The sequence below is a fragment of the Aulonocara stuartgranti genome, assembly GCF_965226115.1.
Source record: "Aulonocara stuartgranti genome assembly, chromosome: 12".
Taxonomy (NCBI): domain Eukaryota; kingdom Metazoa; phylum Chordata; class Actinopteri; order Cichliformes; family Cichlidae; genus Aulonocara; species Aulonocara stuartgranti.
In genome coordinates this window covers 3,094,204-3,120,566 of record NC_138948.1, presented here as the reverse complement: position 1 = coordinate 3,120,566, position 26,363 = coordinate 3,094,204, and the positions used below count along the sequence as shown (strand labels likewise).

The following is a 26,363-nucleotide window of genomic DNA, read 5'->3' as shown; positions in this document are numbered from 1 at the left end:
TCTAAGGCGGAAATGAACTGTCTTTAAATAACCACAGCAATATTCATGTATAATGACAAATATAAATGTGAAAAATTCAGCTTCTCTTTTTGTGGCACATTTGTATAACTACTGATGAATCTGTTGTCACACAGTCTTTAGCAGTTTGCACCCATCACAACCAATCCATGTGAAAGAATCTAAAAATAAAGTTAAATAAATACATACATACATAAGCAAGCAATTAGACATTTAAAATATATCAGATCTGCTTAATTATCAAGGATGTTTTGTTCTTCTTATCTGGGCTGCTCCCTTTAGGGGACACGACAGTGGGTCACTTGCCTCCATCTCATCCTCTCCTTGGCATCCTCCTCTGTGTGACGCCAGCCCTCTGCATGTTCTCACTACATCCTTGAATCTCCTCTGTGGTCTCTAGATTATTTGACCTGAGCATTTTCAACTCTGCCACTCAGTTGTGCCACCATCTCCTAACCATACATCACAGCAGGTCTTACTAATATGTTAATCATCCCTTGCACTTGTTTTTCTATAATTCAGTCATGAATGATGAAAAATATTATTTTAATATTTTAAAATTTTTACTGCTGCATCACAACTGACCAAAACCTGGTTCTGCCAGAGTTTTCTTCCTGATAAAAGTGTGCTTATCCTCCCCACCTTCACCAAGTATTGCTAATAGGGGGGGTTTATGGTTGTTTCTCTCTATTATTTTTAACGTCATTAACGTAAAGCATGAAGTGCTTTAAGGTGATTTCGTTGTGCATTAGTGCTATATGAATAACATTTAATTTAAAAAAATACATTTTGAAAAAAATAATAAAAACACAACAACAGTTGTAACAGTTATTAGCCAGATTATTAAACTTATAAAATCCACTAACACAAATAATAAAATAAAGACTTGAGATGTCCACATGGCCAAGTCAACTGCTTTCTGAAAAGCTGCATTCATGTCGTAATTTCTATTGTGATTTCTAAAAAAAGGTTCTCCTGTCAGATACCATATTGGAACTAAGAAAAAGTAAACCAAAGCTGAAGATTTTTTTAACCATACAATAGAATTATGACGAAAGAGCAGCGTCCTGCCCTTGAAATAGACCTTTATTGTGAAAATCCAAACCGGATATTGAGAATGTGAAACTTAACTATCAGTTTCACGTTCTCGAGCTCTGCCCTTGACTGTCACCGACCCACGTGAGTGTGTTCATTTACAGGTTATCGTGATGCTAAGCCGGTAGTTAGCTAAGCTAACCGACTACATTAAGAGAAACCCGGTCTCACACCGTTCGGGCACCTCATTTCTTTTGCAGAACAGACTGTCTGTTATTGACCTGACTTCCGGCTTGGTTCGGCTACGATGTCCTGCAGCGGTAAATCTCTGTGGTTTTTACTGCGGCGGTGTGTCGCAGTCAGACAGCTAACGGTACCGACAGCTTCACGCATGTGCGGCTTCACTCAGCAGCGAACTTTGACTTCGGCGGCCCGGACAGCCTGTTTCCAGAGACTGTGCGAGCTGCAGCCCGCAGTTAGAAGCAGCCAGAGCCGCTTCTGTACTAAGGTTAGTCTCAGAGCAGCCCCGCGTGGTTTAGCATGTGTTTGGGTCACAGAGGCAACTAGAGACGGTTAAAGACCGAGAAGATACTTTAAAACTGCTCTGAAGATGCTTCTAGAAGAGTTTATTAACGCCACGGGCGTATGTTTTGTTTGGGGAGCATCAGACACTTAAATTCGTGCTTTTTATGAACTTTCATCTAGAAATGTGTCCCTTATATGCGAAACTCCAGGACAGAAATATCCCTGTTCATGTAAAGGAAAGCACTTGTACCAAACCCACTCTGGCAGGGGCTAGTGTGGGGGTTCCTTAGTTCCGGCGTAGGAGAGCAGTGGAGGAAATGACTGTCAGAAAAAAAGAATAAGTAATTTCTAATGTGAGCTATGTCTCTGTGGTCTGGCTATGGTCAGTTGACCTGAGCTGGTTCTGAGGTTTACCACCTGCCTTCTACAGTACATACAATTATTCTACCTGAGCTATCGTGGCTGCTTTCCGACTCCTAGTCACTATAAAGCTGCTATAATTGTGGGATTTGACAGGTGTTACTGAAGAGCAGCATCAACTTGAATTGATGACTACATGGTCCTTCTAGCAGCATGTCGTTGTCATTGAAACACATCCAGGCACTTATTTGGGCAGCTATCCTGAAGCATTATCTAAATTAACTTTCATTTCCCTTTCACTAAAAGGGGTATAAAAACTGTATGTACAGAACCCCAAAAGACTGATTCTGGTCATCTTAACGTAGAGTTTTCATTGGGAGAAACGTTTTGTCACTCATCCAAATGACGTCTACCACCACTGTTTCTTTCACCACTGTTTCTTTCACCACTGTTTCTTTCACCACCGTTTCTTTCTCAAAAAGGTTCCTTTAATTTTTTTTCACTGCAGCATCTCTTTCATATAATACAGTTGATCCTGGTGCAGGTAGGACCTAACCTAGCAGTGACCAGAAAGATGCAAATACAGAAGTGACAAAGTCCTTTACAATATAAAATCACATACAGTTAAAATTGTATCAGTGGATAAAACGAGCATGTATGATCATTTCACACTGATATATTGATTTAATTGACTCTACATCTTCCAGACAGGAGGAACCTATGAGGATGACTACCCACCTCTGCCGGCCTATCATCCTGAATCAAAACCAGAGTCCAGGGAGGTTTACATCGTGCAGGTGAAAGGTCTCCCATGGTCCTGCACCACTCAGGACCTTCTGCAGTTCTTCTCAGGTGGGAGTCTGAGGAGTGGCACACCTTTACTTTGTAACTACACAGTATATGAATAAATTAAATGAGATTATTATTTTTTGCAATTACCATGTACCAGAGTGTAGGATACGTGATGGGGTGAAAGGCATCCACTTGACTTTGGACAGGCTGGGGAGGCCGTCAGGACGAGCCTTCATCGAGATGGAGCACGAGGAGGACGTCAGCAAAGCACTGGAGAAGCACCGGCAGTACCTCGGCCCACGATATGTTGAAGGTTTGTTCCAAACAGGAAGTCCTTGACAAAGACTGATGGTTTGAAGGAAAACTCAGTTTCAGGGTCCTGACAACAGACATTTATTTATAATAAATAAGAAGCAGTCATGTTTGCTTAACTCACAAGAACACATTCTCCTGTCCTGTCTCAGTGTATGAAGTGACAAACGGTGACGCTGAAGTCATCCTGAAGAAAGCCACCCAGCCTCTAGGAGCTGATGGCGTGGTGCTGCTCAGAGGGCTCCCCTTCACTTGCACTGAGGATGACATTGTCCACTTCTTTTCAGGTACACTGTGTTGCTACAGTATGGGACTCTTGTCAGTGTAAACTCAGTAGATTTAGTTGCAAAAAACCCCAAATAAACGTTAGCTATTGAATGTAAGTAGAGCTTGGTAATGATTTTGGTTTCTTATTAGTCTGAAGACAAGAAAACTAAAGTAAAATTCTCATCGTCTGTGGCTAAATAAAATGTTATCACTTACAGTCTTGGCAGTGTCCTGCTTATTTATTTATTTTTTAATAAATTCATGCATGATTTGGTAAACTTGGTAAATCACATTCGTAGGATTCATTTGTTTCACCTCCCAACATGAGCAGCTGAGCACACGGCTTTCAGTTAGAAAACTGGCACTGAGCCTTTTGAAAAGGTGAAAGTATGCAAGGGGAAAAGAATTATAACTACTTTATCTTAACAAGCTGTGTTTCACAGGTTTGGAGATAATGGCGAACGGGATCACCATGGTCACAGACTCCAGGGGAAGAAAGTCTGGAGTGGCTTATGTGCAGTTCACGTCTCAGGAAGCAGCTGATGAAGCGCTGCAGAGGGACCGAGAGATCATAGGGAGCAGGTGGGAAGCTTCACTGACTCTCGAATTCACCTGGATGTTTCTCTGGTGACCAAGAAGTGCACTCTTTTATTTTTTGTCATGTTTGTTGCTTGTTGTGCTGTTTCTAATATCTGCAGATACATCGAGGTGTTTCCCAGCAGAAGAGATGAGATTCACTCGACCTGGAGGAAGAGAACGAGTCCATTTCCGTCTCAGTCCGGGCCTCAGTCAGTGGACCGGAGGAGTGGTGAGGAATTTTAATTGGAATTGGAAAAACGTGCAAATCTTACACTTAAAATATGAATATAAACATAAAACAAATAAAAAGAAGCACAGCAGGAGTGGCTACAACAAAACATTTGTGATGTGGCTCTGCAAAATATCATATTTAACATTGTTTTGAAAAGAGGCTCAAAGGCTTCGGTGTCTCATTTAGCCAAACACCCTCTCACCTCACATCCTCTCCTCGAATCTCTGGTGGGAATAAAGCGTGTTTTATGGTTCTGGAAATGCGTCTGCCTGTGTACACGTGTTAGTTTGACCAGTGTTTCCCAGTGAACTCTGCTCTAGCTCCTTTCCCAATCCCAGCCTACTTGTCGATCAGTCGGCATTCGGTAGACGGATACATTTATGGGAAAATAAATTACACTTAAGATGTGATAAGACAAGTTTAGGATGTAACGAACAGGTAACACAGAGAGGGGTTAAAACTCTTCATGTGGACAACTCTTACACGTGCCAATTCAATGTTAGAAGCCATATTTTAAAAAAGACTTTCTTGTTCTTTACAGCAGCGGTCCCCAACCCCCGGGCCTCGGACCGGTACCGGGCCGCGAGAGTTGAGGCTCAGGTGTGAAATGTATGGTTTTCAGGGTTTTTATCGGTTTTCAGCGTTATTTTGTTATCGTTTTTATCGTTAACTCGGTTTTCCTGGGTCTGTTCACGTGTGTTATGAATAAATCTTTTTTTTCGGTACCGGTACTAGTTTTATTTTGTTGTATTTATCCGCGACACCTTAAAGGCCGGTCCGTGAAAATATTTTCGGGCATAAACCGGTCTGTGGCGCAAAAAATGCTGGAGACCGCTGCTTTATAGGGTAGAAAGCATTTAAATGACCTGACATATACAACACAGTTGGCGCCCTCTATGGGCTCAATACGGTGCAACAGGTGCTGGTAGTGGCCCGTCCCTCTGGCGTGTTAATTCTGCTACCTTGATAAAGACTCATCGGGGGAGGGGGGTATAGAGTAGAGCTGGGCGATATGAGATTTTTTCATATCACGATATGTTTTTTTTCATTTCAGGCGATAACGATATCTATCACGATATAAGCCAAATAACTATATTTGTAAGATTTAAATGTGCCGTTGCTCACAAGTAAAATGTGAAATAATCAGCAGCTTGTTTTTATTTAAATATTTATTTCCCATAATAAGTTCAACAGGGTAGATGTACTTAAGGAACATGAGACTTTTTCAGATAAATAAAGGCAAATATTGCAAACTACACAAAAGGCAGCCGCTAAAGCGTTTAAGTTTCAAAATAGAACAAACGAAACAGACTAAATTGTCAATTCCACTTAGAAACAAAATATTAATTCTAAAAATAAATCTTAGTTTGTTTTACAGAAGAACAGACAAAACTGACTAACTTTTGTCAATATCAAATAAACTGAGAACTAAAAGGAAATTCTCAATCTCTCCTTGTTGTATAGCTGAGCTTTTCAAACAGTTTTAACAGTTACTTTAGTCTGACAAAAGCCGAATGACGAATTAGCGCTTCCAGTCAGAGACTGAGGCTACGTCCACACGTACACGGGTATTTTTGAAAACGGAGATTTTCCGTTTTCGTTTTAAAAAATAATTCCGTCCACACATAAAGGCAGAAATGAAGGAAAACGCTGCTATGAACATGCCAAAGCAGCAGGTGGCGCTAGATTCCTAACCGTGCAGAAATGTTGGCCAATCAGAAGTCTAGAAGCCTCGGTGGGAAAAAGTAAACAAAGCTGGGGCATAGAAGCAGAACCGAGTCGTATGTGTGGAGGGACAGTAACTGTGTGTATATGTAAGCATTTAAACACTGCAGAGAGTAGAATTAACAGTATTGTAGAAATTCATTTCACCGAAACAATAACGTGGCGCACAGTGTGACGCATGCACCAGTTTATTGTATTTCCAGACTTGCTTTCGGCACAATTTACAGTGCAGCTACTCTGTTTTTTGTCAGACTTGAAATAGCCGAAATACCTTCACACTACGGAACTTCTTTGGCTCTTCCGTTCGACAATCTCTCCGGCGTTGGAACCATCATCTGTTTTCTCTTCGGTCACGCTCGGTTGATTTTTCTAGTCGGCACACTCATTTCCTCCATTACCCGCTGGCTGCTTCCCAAACAAACACACGTGCGGCTTGGCACTTGTGCTGTACGTAACAAGTCACGCGACGTGACGCTGCGGCTGTGATTGGTTCGGCTCTGCGCTACCTAATTTGGATTGGCTGACCTTTTTTTTTTATTTTTTTTTTATTTTAAGAGGACAAGAGCGGCGAGATCTATCGCGATAGCTTAATTTCTCTATCGAGTAAAAGTTATATCGCGATACATATCGTTATCGTTATATCGCCCAGCTCTAGTATAGATTAAATGTATTTCAGTGTCACTGTCACATTCCTTTCCCAGCATGTGTAATGTGAATGTTCTGACATACATTTCAAGCTTTAATAGCTCCAGTGAATATTTGATGATATTTCAGCCATTTATGGAAGTTCAAGCCCAAATGATACATGAGCCTGGTTAACAGACAGCAGTGTAATGGGTCCTGTTTTAGCCCCTGAAAACAGATCACCTGCTTCGCCTCCTCCGTCACTTCACCTTCAGAGCTCCACCGTACCGCTACACTACATCCACGTGAGGGGACTTCCTTTCCAGGCTTCTGGGGAAGACATAGTGAAGGTAAAGCTGTTCACGTGTTGAGACAATGAAGCTGAGTTTGGTGATTTCACGTGTCGGTGTTTCTCTCTCGCAGTTCTTCTGTCCTCTGGCCGTGTGTAAGATCCTGATCGAATGCGGTCCCGACGGCAGGCCGAGCGGAGAGGCTGACGTTTACTTCCACTGCCACAGAGACGCCGTGGCCGCCATGTCCAAAGACAGGATGAACATAGGTGAGCCCGTTGGTGAGCTTTTCACAGCGTTGTTTATTTTTGCTTTTAGTTCAACTCTTTACCAGGGCAGCAGCTGTCGATAGATTTAGTAATCGAGTAATTTATCAACTAATTGAGTAATCGGATAAGAAATACTTTTGTCTTATAAATGAGCCACAATACATTTTCAAAAGATGAGTTCAGAATGAACTTCTCATTGATTTCATTTTAGAAACTTGAATGTTTTAAAGTTTAACTGCATACAACATCTGTCAAAACCCCGAAATAAACTCTTTGATCGTACGCCTCGTATTAAAATTACATTTAAAACATTTTTAAATGCAAAACTCTGGAAATGATCTCGAGTCAAATGTCAAACTTGAATGAAATAAGATATAGATGCAATCTAAACTAAGGCATAAAAACGTTATCTTTACTCAGTCTTCTTGGAAAACCTTCTGACGTTAATAGGAGGCAAGTTTTTGTGCTGCTGAAAACAGATGTTATATTAATAATAATTCAGCGTCCAAACCAACAACCCTCAGGTCAGCGAGCTTAATGGCCCTCGTGCATTTTTATGGAATTGTGAAAAAAAGCTTTTATTTTTACATGTTTAAATATTACAATAATTAATTAACACAGTATTTGATATTATTTCTCTTTCAATATGAAAAATGTTACGAAAGTATTGAAATTAATGTGGTCTAGTACACCCCATGCCCCCCTTTTCTCTCTCCTGAATGTCTGTGATAACGTCGTAAATCAGAAAAACAAGAATAATTTGAGTCTTCTCTGCTCTTTATATATTTTTCTGTGATCCAAATAATATTGGCCTAAATGTCTAAAGCGTGTCTTTGCTGCTTACTGATCGGTGGCATATTGACTTTGTTTGGTTCTTCTCTTTCAGGCGAGCGATACATCGAGTTATTTCTCAACTCTGTTGCAGACGGTGACGGCAGGTAGGAAACACATCTACCATCAGTTAATTTACTTTTAAAAGAGACCAAGTTATGCATAAAACAGTGGAGTGGCCCTATTTGTGTAAACCAATAATTACTAGAGTCCAACAGAGTGCCGTTTCCTTTTTCTGAGAAAATATTTGGTCTCAAAGTCTTGGAGAGGAAAGGATGCAAATGTGTCGTAGACAAACTGCTCTGAGGTCCGTACAACGATCCTTCCCTCTTCTTGTTTCTTATTCATGGACGGATCGACTGATTTTACATGTAAAACTAATATTAGAAAATATAAAGAGGTTAAACACGTATTACTGAGTGTAACCCAGAGAAAAACTTAAGCTGCCTTGACTGAGCGCGTTTTGTTTTTCCCTCTTCTGCAGGTGAACGTTGACACACAGGATTCCCATATTTATTTTCCAGCCTCACGTGGACATCGAATAAACATTCCTGGTGTCAAAGACAAAGCAGTCGGTCTTTATTTAATCAAATGTAATATTCCTGTAATGCTTTTTTGATTTTATTCTGGAGGTTTGCATCTCCACTTTAAAATGAAAGAAAGAGGCGAACACTTGTAAATGCTCATGTTTATTGTAAGCCAAGAAGCTGTTCCACTTCACCTGTTAATCATCATCAGCCACAAAAAAAATAAAGATTTAGTTTTTAAATCAACAGAACATAAGTTATAAACCTGTCTTCACTTTACCTCAGCCAGGCAGAGCCGTGCATCAAAAGTGCTGAAACACATTCAGTTTATCCAGAGCAAAAAGCCTTCGGTCTAAAAATGTATGATTCACCTGCTACAGTTTAAAACACACCAGACTCAGATGTGACTTCATGCTACATGACTGATTTTAAGCCTTTTTGTTAATGACACTTCTAATACACAACAGCAGGAAAGAAAAAGCAGCTTTGTGACCTTAAGAATCAGGTGATCATTTGCAAAATACATTTATTATTTCTCATTACATGAAACTAGCTGAGCTTAGCATAAAGAAGGGAAACGAGTGCCGACTAACACAACGTTGCAAAAATGAAACACTGCATCTAAAGCTCCCCGCGCTGACGGGAGCAGCTGTTCCTGAACAGAGCACCGGGACTGAAATGTGCAAACCTTCGATCAAAACTCTGATCTTGCTGTTTTCACCGACTTGTTGAGGTTGAGTCTCCATGAACGGCTTTAAATTGGTCTCCAATTTTTAAAGCTTTACCAATATTAAGACAAGAGACAAACTCAGCTTCTATGAAGCTGAGTTTCTTAGATGAAGAATTTAATGGTGATACTGATTTTTATTGTGAATGACTTTGAATCAATGTCCAAGTTTCCAGCACACAACACTGTAAACTCAAATTGGCATGTTGACCTCTTATGGTGGATTTGGTTATTTATGCTAATACTCTAACAGTCATATTTAAGCAAATAGAGACAATAGATACCAGCGTTTTCATCTTTTATCTCTGAAAGCAGGGAATAATCATAACTGCTTCTAAGTCTCACAACATCGTTGTGGATTTTTGGTGATCTGATTTTTCATTCCAGTTTATAATTCCCAGAATCCGCTCCACTCTGGAAATATTTATTTAAAACCGTCTTTAAGGAAGTAATGACACACAACATGACAGCATTTGGTCATTTTGTTGACCGAGTTTGTCAGGATTTTCCCTGAATGTGACGCCAGTTTAATCACAAAAGTGCATAAAGGTACGAGTAACTCCGTATCCTGATCTCTGAATCGAAACACCGAGCCTTGAATTCCAGTTTTTCCTTTTTTATCTGTTAACACTGGGGATAAAAATGTCAGTTAAACTTTTCATCACTTAGTGTCCATAAATGAGATGATTCTTTTATTTATTTGTTTAAATCCAGCCATGTGAGGGAGAGCAAGTTTAGCTTAAAAGTGCCGACAGAAGCCTAAATCACCAACACGAACCAGAAAAGATAAATGGCGTCAGCTGTTTTTATTTTAAGGAAACACACACACACACACACACACACACACACACACACACACACACACACACACACGACTGATTTAAATAGCTCACAGACCCCGTGATTCTTAGGATGTCTCAGGAAGTTGGGATTTTTTGGTTTTTAGGTGCCATTGTTACACTCGCGCGTCTCTGCTGTGTGTGATGATTGTGGGTTCATGTTGGTGATGAAGCGTATTGTTGGAGTAACAGCGAGTAGCAGGCGGTGCAGACCGTCTCTGGGAGAATGGAGGAAGGTAAAGGCAGCTCTTTGGACACGCAGCTCTCACAGAAAACGCCGCTGCAGTTCTTACACTGTTTCTGCAGAGAAGAAGAAAAACTCCATTAAAGGAAACCACAGCTGGGGACACGAGTTCTCCTCCATTCTGCTCATTTACAGCGCCTTATTTTTACTTTTTGGTTCTATGAGAGTAGCTTTGCATGACTCACAGATCATATTCATCTCATATTGGGCTTTGGTGCAGTCCACGTTAGCTCCCCATTCAGCACCCACCCTGAGGGCCAGAACCGGCCAATCAAAGACTCCGCTTCAGCCTTCTAAAGCCTGACCATAAATCATTGATTGGTTTGAGATCGGGGCAGTTTACTGACCACTGATCCAAAATGCTGACTATCTGTGAGTCTTAATAATCACTTTGCCCTTTGAGATGATCATGCTGATCTTTGATGTGGGCAGTCCTTAAAAAGTGTGGGGACAAGAGGAGTTCCACCACCTGTGCTCAGCCTGGAAACGGATGAGATGGGAATGGATCCCCCACAATCAGGATTTGAACCAGACTATTTGCATATGTTTGATATTTTTTTTGATACAGAAAATAAGTTTTGGAACAGCCGTAACAGCTTTAGGAAGTTCAACCCAAGAAAAACAGGAGTCAACTATTTAAAGAAGCTGTAAACTTTCAATGCCAAACAGAAAAATATTCTTGATAACTCAAGTTCAAAATGATCCTCAGTAATTTGTACCTTTGTCTTGAGGAGGGAGTCGGCCTGCTCACACATCGTACACATGGAAGGCTCGCTGATCTCCAAGAACGACTCCTGAGGAAGAACAACAAAAAGAAATAAATGCATGAGTCTCTGAACAGTGCAAAGACACACTGCCATCAGTACATGCTGACTGCTTCAGCATCCACTTATTAAAAGGCCAAACTTTCACACAGGTAAAAAGTCAAATCTCACCTGCTCATCCTCGTGGTGCGACAGGGACCTTCAAAGTTAAAGACGGGACATGAAAAAGTGAATTATTTTTCCATAAATTTCACTATTTTTTGAAACTCTGAGATACCTACAGGCTGGTATTGTCCTCCAGGCCACTCTGGAACTGGTCTTTCTCCTTCACTGACGGGGATTCTGGGAGTTGCTGTTAAGAACACAGTCATAAGCCACCAAACCACAGCTGACAGCTGTTCGTCGGACATATCGTTAATGTGAGAATCCACGTACTGTTGGTACATCCCCTGGTTGTCTCCTGTCGGTCCGCGGAGTGCTGGACTGAGGTACCGAGGAGGCACTGAGGTGATGCTCGCTCTTTCGATCGCGACCTTTTCTCAGCTCACGCTCCAGATTAGACCTGAAACAGCAAAATAAGCCAAAGAATAGAAACGTATAGTTCAGTGACGACAGTAATTAATAAACATATCTGGAGCAGAAAAAGGAACAACGTTTATGGTAAAGGGGAACCTCCAAGAGGTAGGAAAGCCCAATGTTACAGTAGAAATAAGATTCTTCTGATGGCAGCTTTGATTAACAGCTGTGCATCCAGCAGTTTCCTGCCAGGCCTCTGACCTGTGTTTGTCCCTTCGTCAGGTAGAACCTGCATGTTATACATCCTGTGTAACTGAAATCTGTGTGAAACGTCGCTACTCAAAACTTTCTAGAAACCACTCTCTGTATCGATGTGGTTTGATGGGCTACATATCGTTAGTATTTGTACGTTTCTATGGTTACAAATGCGCTCGCACAAGTCTGTGATGAACTTCTAAAAGATCTCAATGAGAGCACTGAGACCACAGAGTGAGAGTCTGACTGTTTTAACAAAGAAAGAGTGATAAAATAGAAAGGAGTATTAGGGCCACATTAAGAAAAAATGTTCATTTTCAGCATAAATTCAAAATGTGGATTTGCCAACTGCCACGGCTCACAGCTTCTACAAAACGCCTCGTGTAGATGAGGTAGTGAAATCGTACTTCAGAATCTGTTTTAGTAATAAGGAAGCGATTTGTCCTCTTCCTCTTTGTTTTGGTCATCTCAGTGTTTCAGATGGAGCAGGAGTAGTGAGGCGCCAGACTTTACCTTTGCTTCCTCAGCTGCTCCACCTCCACCTGCAGACTCTCGATTTTGTCTCCAAAGTCCTGCTTGAAGAGCCGGTTCGCCTCTAAAGCCAGGTCCCTCTCCTTCTCCGCCTGCTTGCATCTGGGTTTGGGGTGAGCGGGTTAACATAAACTCATGGAAAAATAAAAATGTGATGAAGGGAAACGTGGCTGGGAAGAGAGATCAACTCAAACTAAAATGTAAGAGCAACCTGGGACACTGTGACCAAAGACCATGAAGCAGACTCTGTTTGTTTAGCGTTTTATTAGCCTAATGATTACTACAGTTGACACCAAACTTATGTTCACATACAATTTTAAATTATTCATTAATTTTGCCCCTTCCTTCTTCTGCGCTGGACGTTCGACTTCAACAAACCCCTCTGATATCTGGCGCCACACGCCACTTCTCTCTGTCGGTTGAGAATATCTGACAGCCTCAGGTTTGAGGACGAATCACATTACAGCAACTGTCAAGTATTCAGCATGGGTTTATTGGCACATCAGTCCATCAGGCACCTCTACTCATCTTATGTCTGACTAAAGCATTACCGGGGCAGTTTTTAGAAACGGAAATCTGAAGTAGAAATCTGATGTGGCGAACACATCTGGCAGAAAACACGAGGATTAAGGGGCTGCTAAAGGATCCATTCAGTCCACACTAAAAGCTGATGCTGGAGCGCCGCTGCAGGAGGTTGTAAGAAGATGGTTTTTATTTTGTAACAACAAAGGAGCATCGTACAGAAAAGATAACATCCTAGTTTGGTTATTTCTATATTAGGCAGGGTTGTATGTTTGTTTTCAGACTCGTGAAAGCAGGCAGCTACTGCTGCAGCTGCAGCAGCTTCCCCGCTGCAGAGTTCAGGCTCCGGGCCTGCTTCGCCAAATGTTTGTCACTGATTTTTTTCAAAACAACAGACGAACAAATGATGGAAAAAATTAAAGAAAAAGAAAGTGAAGAGAGAGAAAATGGATCCATGAACATAAGAAATGTCATCTGGAAGCACCAAATACATATCGTGCTGTAATAATAAACTAGCCTCACCTGGTCTCCAGCTGTTTTATGGTCCCTGACATTTGGTTCATTTTCTCCTCCATGCGAACGATGATCTCACTCTTCTGTTTCGAGCTGGCATCGGCACTCTGCAGAAGATGATCCAAACTAGTCAACTGATGTCTTTCCTCCATATACACTCGGATTTGTGTGAAAAGATATTTTTGGGGATCTAATCCTCCACCTGCTCGTCATCCCTAGAACAGCAGGTGGAGGATTGGGATTAGGCGGCTGTGAAGACCAGGATAGGGGTCCGAAAAAGGAAGGACAGGTGGACGGATGAAATATCTGATAAATGCGACCATCCCTAGTTGATCAGACGGCAAGAAATCCAAATTAAGAGACTAAACTCAGAGCAAAAGTGAAGATCACCTGTGCACCTTTTAATCTGAGGCCAGGTTGAAAACTTTTTCCGCCTAATATTTTCAATGTGTTCCAGTAAACTAATTGCTATCGTCCATTTTATTCTTGCTTTGTGGAACAGTTTCAGTCTTCTTACAGTTAAGCAGACCTTTGAACTTTCTCATTGAAGTGGCCTCCTCTTTTCTGCCTTAACTGAAAAAAAAAAAAGCCAAGTTCTTACTGTCAGTCAGTATCTACTGCTGACTGCAAGTTATTCTAGACAGGAAGTGATGCTTTATCATTTCACAGAGAGCTAATAGTGAAATTAAACACCTACAAGTTTCTGGGAAAAGCTGAAATCTACGAGTGAAGCCCTGAGAGACAAAAGTGGATGTGAGCCTTTTAAAAGCAGTGTCCTCATAATCAGACATGAGAAGCACCGCCTCACCTGTGACTTGTGCATTAGCTGTTGGTTGATGGCACGAAGGTCTTCCAGCTGCTGTCTGAGCTCCACCAGAGCGTCCTGCTTCTCACAGACGTCTTTCTCCAGCATCTTCATGGACAGCTCCATCTCCTGCTTCATCCCGATCTGCACCTCCAGCTCCTTCTCCACATCCTGCACACAAGTCAGACTTTGTCAGTTAGAAAAATATAAGCAGGAATGTCATAATTAAACTCTAAGCTAAATGGACTGAATTTGGACTGGGCTGACTGTCTTTCTCCACATAAGCTTTGTTGTATTTCTGTGTAAATGGCAGCTAAAAATGAAAACACTAAACAGGCCAAGCACATTTGTTACTATTAACTACAAACTTTGTCAGCAGATGACACGGCTACATGTATAATCTCTCGCTGGTATCAACGCTTCAACGACTTAAAGCTACACAAAGACTGTCAAACAGCTGAAACGCACCAGTCGAAGCAAAGTTTCCTCTTTGAGCTGCTTGCGTGTTTCCCCCAGCGCTTGTCCGTCTGCTGCTGAATCACTTCTTAATGCCTGAAGAAAAAAGGAACGCTTGCTTTTACTACAAATTTCCAAATGCTCGAGTCAGCTGCTGCATAAACTGGCAGATAAGCAGTGTTCACCTTTCTGGACTCCAGCTGATACGAGCTCTCCTCCTTTACTCTCTCCACGTCTTCTTGTAAAGTGATGATCCTGTTATTCGCCACTGCGAGCTGCAAGGACAGAAATCAACAAAGCAGCTTGGTAAACAGGAAGTCCCTGCAGCCGGGCTAAAAACATGTAAGGCTGACATTTAAAGACAGTTTTTGAAGATGATCACTGTGAGACTCGCCTCTTCTGTCAGCTTCGTGTTGGACTTTTCCAGAGCGTCCACTTTGGCCTGCAGGTTATTTACCGACGCGCTGTAAACAGGCAGAAAGCAGGTGAGTCACCGAGCTCGACAAGGTGAGGAGAGCAAAGTGAGCGCACCACCCCGACAAACCTTAAATGTCTGTTCAGCTCCTCCACGTAGTTCTTCTGATCGAGAATCGCTGTGATCTGACCGTCCCTGAAAACGCACAAAGAGAAACGTGCAGTTAGCCGTCAGGCACACAAACACACAGCAACACAAACAAAACAATAGAAATCTGACAGAAAATCTCATTCTAGTGCAGTATTTTTAAACTGTTGAGGCTAAAATGTGTTTCAGGCATGGAACGGAAATCTTTTTCAATATTCAAGTTTAAAGGCCACACATTGGAAAAATATGGTCCGAAGGCTGGGGCTCAATCCAGCCGTCCAAATAAAAGAACACTTTCTGTCAATTAAGTTCAAGACAAATGGCTGTCAGTCGACAGAGGTAGGAGTGAAGCAAAAACAAAACACACGCTCCGATTACAGGCCCACAGCTACTGCTGATGGGACTAGAGGAGCCAGGACTCACCCCTCCACGCTCTTGCTGCTGTGTCCACCGTCTTTTAGGTACATGGAGAAATCGATCACCCCAACCTGCAGATGTTTTAAGAAAAAGGCAAAAAACAAATGACAGGAGCCATCCTCGTATGTAAAACAATTCAAAGTATGTGTGTAGAGTCTGCAGGCTGAAATATTTTAGTCTCCAAGCTCAGGCGGATATGAACAAAGAGCTGCAACATTCCTCACAGTCACTCTGGACTCCCAACCTGAGAGCTGAACATCCTGACTGACAAGCTGTGAGCTGCTGAAACAAGAACAACCTGAAGCTGCACTGCTCAACATTTTAATGTTTATGAAGCAGAGCGGGGACACAGGCCTCAGAGCCCAAATCGCTGCGCCCCTTTACATTGCTCTTAATTCAGTTGTGCTGCTGCTGTGTAAAGGAAACATCGCTGTACTTCATATTTAAATGATCTGAACAGATGGTTTAACTCAGGGTGGGGAACTCCAGGCCTCGAGGGCCGGTGTCCTGCAGGTTTTAGCTGTGTCCTTGATCCATCACAGATGATTCAAATGGCTAAATGACCTCCTCAACATGTCTTGAAGTTCTCCAGAGGTCTGGTAAGGAACTAATCATTTGATTCAGGTGTGTTGACCCAGGGTGAGATCTAAAACCTGCAGGAGACCTGGAGTTCCCCACGCCTGGTTTAACGAAAGGCTTTTGTTGGCATTTTTAAGGGAAAGTACTGACTGTAGGAAAAAAACGAAACAACAACTCATTAGTGAGAGTTCAAATATACAGATATATAAATGCCATCTGGCCAAAAGTTGAATGCCAAACAAACTTCATTCAATAATTCTAAATAACCACACCACAGTGTAGACACTGTCTGCACCACATCTGCCAAATCTGGACCAAACCCGGCCGACACAGACCAGATTTTTAAGACCGATACCACACAGGTATTTGGTGATTTTAAAATGATATTCTAATGCATGAAACATTTTTTGTCTTTCAGAAAAATGAAAACATAAACAGATCTCCCAAACATTTATTCGTTTACTCTTTCTAGCCAGTACACACCACATGCTTCAATCATTGAAAGAGGCCACTTTAGACATTTACAAATAAAATGATGGATTATTTCCCTTTAACATGAACTTGTATCATGTCAGGTTGTTGGCGTTATTGCAGAAAATAACAAGCTATTTTACACATGTCATAAAGTCCATGTCTGGCCTTTGATGCGATCAGTGAAACTGAATTTGACGCGCTTGTTCTACATGGGCTGAGAGAAAACGATGGCACACCAGGGAGTGTGATGACTTTTCCTCTGCCTTACTTCTCATTTAGTTTGAGCTGCTCTAAGTGGAGTTAGAGGTGAAGGTGAAAGCAGACTAACCTGCGAGTCCAAGTCCTCTCCCTTCATACACAGATTGGCATCGATGACATTTAATCCAACCAGAAGCCCGGCGATGACGGCGCCTTCCTCCTCCATCATCAACGCGTTTGGCTCGTAAAATTCACTACAGAGAAGAGACAGAAAGGGCTACAACGTCAGGCGGAAGGGTTTTAGGTTTGTATATAATACTACCGGAGCCAAAAACAAACAAACAAAAAACCCCAAACCAAAACAAAAACTGCAGATCCTCAGATGGCCACTTGAGACAGGCTACATGGTGGGGTCAGGGGCTGAGGGATGGAACCAGACCCAGCTGATGCCAAAGTCCAAGAACAGGCATTACTAATACAAACTGACTGATTACACACCTTAAACACACTTTGATTAAAACAGCTCGCAATCTGGATTTAGGGAGCTCATCAAGATAAAACACCTTGATAAGACTTGATAAGATTTTTTTACCACAGTGTAAAGTTCAAAGTTGAACCTGCAGGTTCAAAAGCTTGTTGTTGAAAATTCAAAACCTTTAACAAATGGCATAAAAATAATGAATGCACTAAAATGAGGATTTACATGATCCATGTCATGCAGACAGAGTGTGGTATGAACTGTGGGACAACATTGTCTCCTTTCATAAAGGATGCTTCACTGCATCCTCTGGATAGGAGATCATATGAAGGAAGCACTGAAGCATCCTTCTTAAAAAAGACTTTGACCAGCTGCTATTATTTCAGGGTCAGGTGAACTATCTGACTGCTCCACTGGCTGATATAAGATGAGCAGCAAGTGCACCGCAAACTCCTGACCCACCGCTTTGGAGCCGGACTCTCATCCTCCTGAGCCAGCTGACCAGGCGGTAAACTGAACACGGGATTATAATGGTGACATTGGAGGGAAACTAAGAAGACAGAATCTACATGTAGATTTATGTAGTAGCGTTTACATAAAACAGCACAGCCAGTAATACAAGCTGCTGTCTGGGCCTCAACACCTGTCTGTCCGTGACTGAGTTTGACCACAGCCAGCTTTGATCGAGGTGATAACTGCTCTAAGCAACCAGGTTTGCTTTGTTATTAAAGGTTAAAGTTGTGCATTATCAGGAGTGTGGCAGCTTAAACATACAGGTGAATGAAGATTGTGCTGCAAGCTGCCTGCTCGCCTCCTCATCTGCTAAGTAAAGTCAGTGAACTGAACCTTTCCTTCATATTTGTGGTGTTTTTGCCTTCTGGAGAAGTTTAATGCAATTACCTGATAAATCATAATCATTTGTTATAATTAATGACTGTACTGCCAACTGATAGATGTTGTGACTGCAGTGGTCAACAAGAGACACCACATTCATCTGTTCACATAAAGTCTTCGCCTCTGTGAATATTACGATCCAAACACACCTGAGCAGGTCCTTTCTGTTGATGATGGTCTTCATATAGTCTGAGAGCTTCTTCTGCATCAAGGCCAGTCGTAACCAGGCGCGTCCTCTTCCTAGAGGAGTTCTGGTATCAAACATGGGAAGAGTGAGATTTGCACACACTAACAGCCTTTACAAGATTAAGGCAGCTAGCAAAGAAGCTCCAGCCACGTTCTGGCATTGTTTAAAGCTCAGATGACATAATTAAAATCCAAGCAGAAGAGCCTTTTTTTGTAGGAAACGTTGAACAAACTCACTTGAGCCCGGGCAGGTCTTTTACGCTGGCAGTGATCTCTCCTGCCTCAGGCGTCAGCTTCTCAACCAACTCCAATGGTCCCCAGAAGGACTTGTTCTGCCCCAGGAAGGTCTTCTTAGCTGAAGATTGACAGACAACGATGAGACGGACAGACTGAGAGCGTGCATACAGAAAGAGCAAAAACACACTGGCCTCAATACAGTTAAAAGGAAACTAAAGCAGGAGTTTAAGACTAAATATTCCTTACAGCTATGTCAGCTGTACATTTTAATCTCTCACATCTCACTGTCAAAAACTGTAAGGAGTTATAAAAGACAACACGAATGCAGTTTTTACTTTTCAGCCCGTGTTTCAGACAGTGCTCCATCACGACAAAGAACTGCTGCAGAGGTGCATAGTCAGAGTCAAGCGTGCGTCCCAGGTTGAGCGCAGACTCGATCAGGCCCTTGATGCTCAGTTTGGCCATGTTCATCAAGTTAAGCCTCTCGATTGCGATGGGATCCTTGGGATCTAAAAGACGGAGAAAAGGAAACAGACTTATAATTCTCACCTTCAGAATTTAACAGCACAAATAAATCAGGAACTAAACTCGTTTGAAAGTCAGCTCTGTATTTCTTAAACAGAAATTTTAAAAAAGTCAGTTTCCAGGAAGGTGAAATAAAGAATACACAGCAAGACAACAAAGACTCCATCATTACAAATAGCTAAAAGAAGACAAACTCCAGGACTTACTGTGAAAAACCTTGTAAATCTGAAGATTATATACAGTTTTAATATAAAACTATAAAATGTGTCTGCAAGAGAAATAGTCTCAATTAAGAGAATGTGAAAGTTTAATACAGTCCACTCGTTCTGCACGCCTGATCTATTATTTATGTCAGCATTTAACACAGAGAGGTTTTTAGTGGAGGTGCTCTATGCTGCCCTGCAGATTTGTTTACATTATTAATACAGTTACACATTTAAAGTTTACATTTGCAGTGCAGCATGTTCATCTTATTCTCTCTAACGCAAAATGTAAACAAATTAGCAGAGATCCTCAGCATGCTGGTATTAAAACTGTATAAATTTGTATTATAATGTTAATGCTGAAAGTAAAATAGAAAATTGTAGAAAACTGGGGAAAAAAAATTTAGGCAACTAAACAACGAGACACTGAGAAATACTGAGCTGGTTCAGGAGGATGGCCTGACTTATCTGGGTATTTTATAGTGGGTACTGGTCTGCTTGATTAAAACCATTTTCTCCACCATCTCTATCTGGTGTTTTCCTTCCAACGATAAATGACAAAGAGCCAAGCTTTGTCATTTATCGTTAAGAAGAAGACGAAGAAGAGGAAGAAGAAGAAGAAGAAGAAGAAGAAGAAGAAGAAGAACTTTTATAACGCTTTCAGTGGAAACTACAGATCCATAAGCTTCCACCTCTGAAAAGTGACGCCGACGCTTTAGCTCCTTAAAGCTGCATTCTTCCTAATGCAGCCAGCAGGGGGCGATACCAGCGGCTGTAATAAGGTCTTTGACTCTGTACGTGTCTGTAGGAAAACAACCTTCCTTTATCTTTCTTTCTCTAACAACCTTATGGGATATATCACAAGTTTCAGGTCTTAGTAAATACAACATGAAGCTCATTTGTTTTAATGTTACAATTAAGACTTAAAAAGGTGGATAAAGCAGAGCATGCTCTATTGTGTGGCTGATAAGTGTGCAGTGTCCCTCAGCTTCAGACCCAGCCCTCACTTGTTACCTCCAGTTTTTAAAACCACCAAGAGCGGTGGTGGAATCACATGGCAGGATCTCGCCAACCAATATGTGACGTCACGCTGGCTACATCCATCTTTTTATACAGTCTATAGTAACTATAATACTACTAACAATAATAATAATAAACATATCATGAACAGTTATTATACAATAAAAATATTATGTGCATATGTTTAAAATATAAGATGTCCTGTATCTGTCCCTGTGGATCTGAATCAGTCTGATTGAGAAAATGTTCAACAGGATGGAAATGATTACCCAGCTTGTTAAATTAAGCCATGTGGATAAACTGTATGAACATTAAAATAAATACTGCCACATCTCCCATAAAAAGGTTTGACACTACCAGTGCTATGATAGATTTAAGCAACAAAATTGTGCATGTTGTCGTTATCAATAACAAGAACCTCAGAAACCTATGCAAAGTGAGGGAAGAGGAGAGAGAACTAAAGCCTAAAGCAGATGTTTCTGTTGTCTGTTAATGGGCTTCTGTAATGTCATTAAAGTGGACTCTTCAGCGGTGTAGGCTGAAAGCTGCAGCGCTTCATTTGCCAACTGAACTGCCTACGAGTGCCTGCCAGCTGGCCTGCTCGTGCTGAGAGTAGGTGTGGCAGTTTTAAAAACAATAAAAACAGAGCACACAGTTATAGATATCTGTTTACAGTCAGGCTTGTGTTTGCTGCCAAATCTATAATTGGCTGCACTCCGCTTTGTCAGTGGGAGAAACTAAATGAAAATCATCAGCACACAAACATGTTTGTTCTGTGCAACTGGGATCTTCTGTAAGGAGCAACAGCTACCAAGTACTTGAAGCCTCCCAGCAGGACCTGGCTGCTTTGTTGTCCGCCCCTGGCTTATTTATAAGTGGCGTCATCCTGCTGCGTAACCCTCGATGAAATCAAACCCGTCGTGACACAGCTCACACCGTTCACCAGGTGAAATATGTTGCTTCTGGTGTCCGCGATGCACACCACCACGCCCTAACACATAACGTAATGTGCTCACAAACACTTCCTCAAACGCTGAGCTAATCTGTCACGTTACCTTCATGGACCGGCTCGGGGTCTGGCGTGAGCGAGATGTCGTTGAGCTCGCGGAGGCACAGCCACTCGCCATCGACAGAGACGCGAAAGTTGCACAGATAAATGGTCTCCCTGGCAGCCTGGGTGATCTTGTCTGTGGTGGGAGTCGGGGTTTCGCTCTGAGGCGTCAGATCAGACATGATGACTCAGCTTGTGCGAGGCAAAACCAACACCACCGAAGGGGAAAAGGGAGGGGGGAGGTACAAAAGATGCAGGAGCTTTGCGTTCCAACAGCCAGAGAAGGCCAGAAAAACAAGAGGATGAAAGATGAAAAGAGAATCAGAGGAAGAAACAAAAAGGACAAGACGGGAAAGGCCCACAGCAGCCTTCAGCAGGTGTTAGAAAGGGTGCTCCTCCTCTTTATGCATGCATCCTCCTCTCCTCCTTGCTACAACTGAGTGAAACAGGCTGCTGTCTGTGCCTTCTACTCCTCCACCGCCTCCTCCTCTTCAGCCTCTTGTTATCGCCTTTTGTGCCGACTGGGGATTTAAAATGCAACAGAGAGCACCGTGCTGAAAAATCACAGCCCTCCTCCGGTCAGCTTAGCACCGGTTCTCTGTGATTGGACTGCCTGCGCACCGCAGTGAATGCACTGGGTGGGTGTTGACCAAGATGGCTGACGGCAGCGCTGGGTACAGCAACACATTGTCACGTGAGCAGATGGTGCATGCGTAAAAAAAAAGAAGCTAAAATAAGGGGGGGAGGGGGGTCCCCGGAGTAACCAACCAAGGCTAATGATGCAGCAGAGGGCCTGTGTCTCTCTGAAGCATCAACAACATCCCCCCTCCTCCCAGTCTCGAACACAGGCCTGTCAGCTGGCTGCAGCAGAAAAACAGCAGCAGCAGTGAGCATGAAGGGCAATAAGGCCAAAGGTCCCAGATGTAAGCGGGGGCCATCTATTTTTTTAAATCCCCCACCCATTCTGGTACAGCTTCCCTGGGCCTAACACCTTAAACATCGAGCTGGATATTGACAATCAGATCATCTTTAGAGGATGACACTCCGTGCCATCAGAGGACAACAAAAATAAACATGTGACAAATTTAATTGAGAAAGTTTTCACTTTTTTTTTTTTTAATCGATTGCTTTGTTTGTCTGAAACGAACCTCTGTTTTCTCTTAGAAAGTAACACCATGTGTTCAGTATAATACAGTCAAAAACTGCAGTTGCTTTAATGTTCACATGAGGCTAGAAAAGTGAGTCAATCCTCACAGATGTGTTAAAACCTTCAGTTTTACAGCAGAAACAAACATGTTTATAGCATGTACAGTAAACAGCTTAGTTTCCATATTGTAACAACTTTATGGGGACGATTATTTTATACGCTTTCTACTTCGATTGACAGCCATCTGATCACAGGTGACTACAGCGTAACCAAACTGAACCTCTCTACCATGTTGCATTGGCATTTTGGGGGCAGCTTAAAGATGCTAAGGCACATAGTGCACAGAGGTCGCCAACTTTCTCCAGAGTTAATCGGTAGGACCTCAAACTTCACGTTCCTTCAGATTAGATCAAGAGCAGTGCACACAGAGCTTCGTGGAATGTGTTTACATCCCTGAGCAGCTGCATCCAAGCCTTATATCACCGAGTGATGTAAGATGCGGTGGTATAAAGGATACTACTAGACTCTAGTGGATTGGGCACATTTTCTCTGGAGTGGTGAATCACACTTCTCCGTCTGGCATTGCGATGGATGAGTCTGGGTTTGGCGGTTGCCAGGAAAGTGGTACTTGTCTGACTGTAATGGGCCAAGTGTAAAGTTTAGAGGTGTTTCTATGATTATGCCGGGGGCTGTTTTTCAGAAGCTGGACTTGGCCCAAAGGAACTCTTAGCGCTTCAGCATACCGAGACATTTAGGAAAACTTCATGCTCTCAGCATTTTGGGAACAGTTTGGGGAACGCCCTTTCCTGTTCCAACGTGAATGCACACCACTGCACAATGCAAGGTCCACAAAGACATGAATGAGAGAGTTTGGTGTAGAAGAACTTGACTGGCCTGCACTGAGTCCTGACCTCAACCTGATAGGACACCTTTGGGATGAATTAGAGGGGAGACTGTGAGACCACCATCAAAAATCCCCATAAACACTCCTAAACCTTGTGGAAAACCTTAGAAGAGTTCCAGCTTTCATAGCTGCAAAGGGTGGGCCAACATAGTATTAAAGCCTATGAATTAAGAATAGGATGTTACTCAAGTTTTATACTGTAACGTTATGGACAGACATTACTGACCTATTGCCTACATTTATTTAAGGTCTCTCTGCAAGAGCTTTGGAAACTAAAAGTAAAAAGGATCTATATATCTTAAATGCCACAGAGACCTGTGTGCTGATAGAGAATGAAGATGTGAAAGCAAACAGGTATTTTAACAACAGGTTAACTCTGTCACGACCAACGACAGGATCAGTCAAAGACTCAATACCTCAGGAAGGTTTCTAACTGAATTAAGTGACCCTAAAGTATCTGCAGCCAGAATAAGAGCTATAAGACATACATCCACTCCTTTTAAGAGTTCCTGTAAATACTAAAGAAAGGTGTCTGAATGCTTCCTTTATTACCTCTTTTAACAGAGGACACACTGGACAATCCCTTTATGAAAGGAAAGTACACAACACCACCCAGAAGCTCACCACAGCACACAAAATTAAATCATCAACATGAGCCTTAAGTGATGCTCATCATGTTTGTTAATAAATATTAACAGTACAGAGAACCAAAGAGTGGAACACCCACTCCGGGTTGGGGATGGGATGTACCTTCCAGTGGAGGAGCTCAAATATCTCGATCGTCTTGTTAATGAGTGAGGGTGGAACAAAGCAGGACGTTGAAAGATGGACTGATGCAACATCACCAGTGTTGTGGATATGAACGTGAAAGCGTAGCTGTGAATTTACTGGTAGAGCTACATCCCCCCCTGACCTATAACCACCAGCTTTAGATAGCGATTGAAAAGGTGCCTTAGCTCTCCCTTAGAGAGGGGGTTAGGAGCTTGGTCATTCAGAAATGGTTCAAAGTTGAGGTATTCGGGGCACGTCCCACTGAGAGGCGACCAAGGGGGATAATGGAGAGATTATGACTCTCATTTAGCTTGGGGATGTCTCAATGCCCCCCAGAACAGCTAAAGGAGGTTGCTGGGGAGAAAGAAGGCTACTGCACCCGTGACCCAGACCCAGATAAGTATCAGAAGTTGGATGGAAGGATTTGGAAAGTTTTCATCCTTTTTATTATTTAATTCGGACATTGGGAAGGAAGTGATAGTTTTCTTCTGTATTAATTGCATGAAAGACGACACAAAGACCCTAGAGGAGGTATCAAAGATGAGCCATCTGCAGTACATCTTTGAGGCATAGTTTCAACACAGCAGACCCATGTAAACAACACTCACTGTCACAGTATTAAACAGCCTGGTGTAAGGGCAGCTGGATTCTCTGAGCGATCTTATTTTCCTTAAAAACTCCTTAGGAATTCTACTTTTTTTTTTCAAGTGGTTAGGAAAGGAGCCAGGAGGTCACTTTCTGCAGCTCCAAATCAGATAAATGATAAATCTATACAACAACAACAATAATAACCAGCAGCAAGGTGAGTCAACCAAGCCTGTCAAAACACATGACACATGTTGACACATTAGCCGAGAAACAACACAGAAGAACACACAGCGGCTTTTACTTTGCAGACAGAAATCTGAGGCTGAGAATCAACAATCATGTGATGTAGCTTATCCTCTCCCCAGCTTTAGCTCCGATAACTCCTGGTACTTTACTGAGTTCATGTGTCAGCAAGGTGTTTGTTTACGGACGCTGGAAAGTTAGCCAACAATGCTAGCAGCACAAACTGCAGCGTTACAGTTGGTATTCTCAGTGTATTAGGAAGCTAGTGTTAGCTGTCAGGGAAAGGTGTACTTTTTGAAGTTGGTCAGCACTTACTTCGTCGCCTCGATTCGATTCGTTCAATCTGGAAGTCATACTGTCGAAGCGGAGCGGGCGGCAGCGATCCAGCCTTTGCGAAGCGCAGGTTGGACGAGTTTAAAGCCTCCTTGAAGTAAATCACTGAGGTCGGGGAGAGAGTTTCGTCCGGGCTGTCAGTGTGTCCGTTTTCATCGGAGGAGTTTTGTTTGTCGGAACTTTCTGGAGAAGACCGCAGAGGAAGATCTCCCGGCGGCATATCCCGCTCCGCCATCCTCTCTTCGGTCAAATTCGTCTCATGTGACCGGGGAAGGGGGGCTGTCGGGCAGTACCAAGCTAGTTAGCTGCGGTTAGCTTCTGCAGACATGCACTGAGGTGATTAGCAACAGCTGGATAGTGACTCACTTGCCAGCAAAGCCTCTCTAGTAATCACTCCGCCTTTCGTCCTGTCCACCACGGCCTCTCCATGACCCGGAAATAGCCAAGCCTCAGCATTTTGGTCAGATTTGTTGCCAATTTCGCGAGAGTTTAGGCGCTGTGTCAGCTGTCTTTTACATACACAGAGCCCATACACGAAGCAAGATTTGACACCAGCAGCAGAAGCACGACTGGGAACGTCCTCCTATGTTTCCCATGATACATTGCGAAACATGTCGCATTAAAGGAGCCTCTTCTGTGCTCTATTTTTATCTTAGTGGGTTAAAAATGGACCCTGCAAGCATTTAGGTGTATAAATAGCGCAGTTTGTTGTAGAAGATAAAAAGTAAACTGTCATTTTCCCCACTAACAAAGACTTTAGCTAACACTGATGTGGCAGCTAAAACCTAAAAACACAAAAGCTGGATTATAGCTGAAAGCTGTACAGTGGTTCAAATTATGAATGAATGAATCACAGAAAGAAAAACCTTCCACATATTTTATATATTTTCTTAAAATGCTTCTACTGTTTAGAACAAGCAATAGTCATATGGTGCTTTATAAATACAAATAATAATAGTAATAGCTTGGAAAGAAAAGCGTCTGGACTTCTTTAA

At 42.3% G+C, this 26,363-nt stretch overlaps 2 protein-coding genes across 6 annotated transcripts; one reads left to right on the top strand and one right to left on the bottom strand.

Moving 5' to 3' along the window:
- Window positions 1-1,122: 1,122 nt before the first annotated feature.
- On the top strand, window positions 1,123-9,519 carry grsf1 (G-rich RNA sequence binding factor 1). 2 transcript variants are annotated; one of them, XM_082555083.1, is made up of 11 exons: window positions 1,123-1,197; window positions 1,314-1,561; window positions 2,646-2,790; window positions 2,888-3,043; window positions 3,195-3,329; window positions 3,753-3,891; window positions 4,008-4,117; window positions 6,695-6,819; window positions 6,893-7,028; window positions 7,915-7,966; window positions 8,344-9,519. In XM_082555083.1, the coding sequence occupies exons 2-11, from the start codon at window positions 1,361-1,363 to the stop codon at window positions 8,345-8,347; spliced, it is 1,203 nt and encodes a 400-aa protein (XP_082411209.1). In that variant the 5' UTR covers window positions 1,123-1,197; window positions 1,314-1,360; the 3' UTR covers window positions 8,348-9,519. The 2 variants fall into 2 exon arrangements, with proteins under 2 accessions (XP_082411209.1, XP_082411208.1); XM_082555082.1 differs by lacking the exon at window positions 1,123-1,197 and having other exon boundaries at window positions 1,204-1,561.
- Window positions 9,520-9,536: 17 nt separating this feature from the next.
- Window positions 9,537-25,948, bottom strand: rufy3 (RUN and FYVE domain containing 3). Of its 4 annotated transcripts, XM_082555078.1 has the most exons (19): window positions 25,735-25,948; window positions 25,351-25,647; window positions 18,919-19,092; window positions 18,584-18,701; window positions 18,310-18,411; window positions 16,919-17,042; window positions 15,544-15,608; window positions 15,103-15,168; window positions 14,953-15,022; window positions 14,744-14,833; window positions 14,571-14,654; window positions 14,106-14,273; window positions 13,307-13,404; window positions 12,245-12,364; window positions 11,396-11,522; window positions 11,242-11,312; window positions 11,132-11,159; window positions 10,916-10,990; window positions 9,537-10,252 (listed from the first exon to the last, which is right to left on the bottom strand). In XM_082555078.1, the coding sequence occupies exons 2-19, from the start codon at window positions 25,601-25,603 to the stop codon at window positions 10,109-10,111; spliced, it is 1,977 nt and encodes a 658-aa protein (XP_082411204.1). In that variant the 5' UTR covers window positions 25,604-25,647; window positions 25,735-25,948; the 3' UTR covers window positions 9,537-10,108. The 4 variants fall into 4 exon arrangements, with proteins under 4 accessions (XP_082411204.1, XP_082411205.1, XP_082411206.1 ...); XM_082555079.1 differs by lacking the exons at window positions 25,351-25,647; window positions 25,735-25,948 and adding an exon at window positions 21,387-22,029; XM_082555080.1 differs by lacking the exons at window positions 9,537-10,252; window positions 10,916-10,990; window positions 11,132-11,159; ... (1 more) ...; window positions 11,396-11,522; window positions 12,245-12,364 and adding an exon at window positions 12,508-13,157 and having other exon boundaries at window positions 25,351-25,947.
- Between the last annotated feature and the right edge of the window lie 415 nt (window positions 25,949-26,363).

What these genes read in the sequence shown, in the direction of transcription:
- grsf1 (XM_082555083.1), top strand. Translation starts at nt 1,361, where the DNA reads ATGTCCTGCAGCGGTAAATCTCTGTGGTTTTTACTGCGGCGGTGTGTC. An exon ending in GTCAGTGGACCGGAGGAGTG is followed by an intron (nt 4,118 to 6,694) that starts GTGAGGAATTTT and finishes GTCCTGTTTTAG; the next exon opens with CCCCTGAAAACAGATCACCT. An exon ending in CTGGGGAAGACATAGTGAAG is followed by an intron (nt 6,820 to 6,892) that starts GTAAAGCTGTTC and finishes TCTCTCTCGCAG; the next exon opens with TTCTTCTGTCCTCTGGCCGT.
- rufy3 (XM_082555078.1), bottom strand. Translation starts at nt 25,603, where the DNA reads ATGGCGGAGCGGGATATGCCGCCGGGAGATCTTCCTCTGCGGTCTTCT. An exon ending in AATCGAATCGAGGCGACGAA is followed by an intron (nt 19,093 to 25,350) that starts GTAAGTGCTGAC and finishes TCCGTCTTTTAG; the next exon opens with ATCCCAAGGATCCCATCGCA. An exon ending in AACAGAAAGGACCTGCTCAG is followed by an intron (nt 17,043 to 18,309) that starts GTGTGTTTGGAT and finishes TCTTCTCTGTAG; the next exon opens with TGAATTTTACGAGCCAAACG.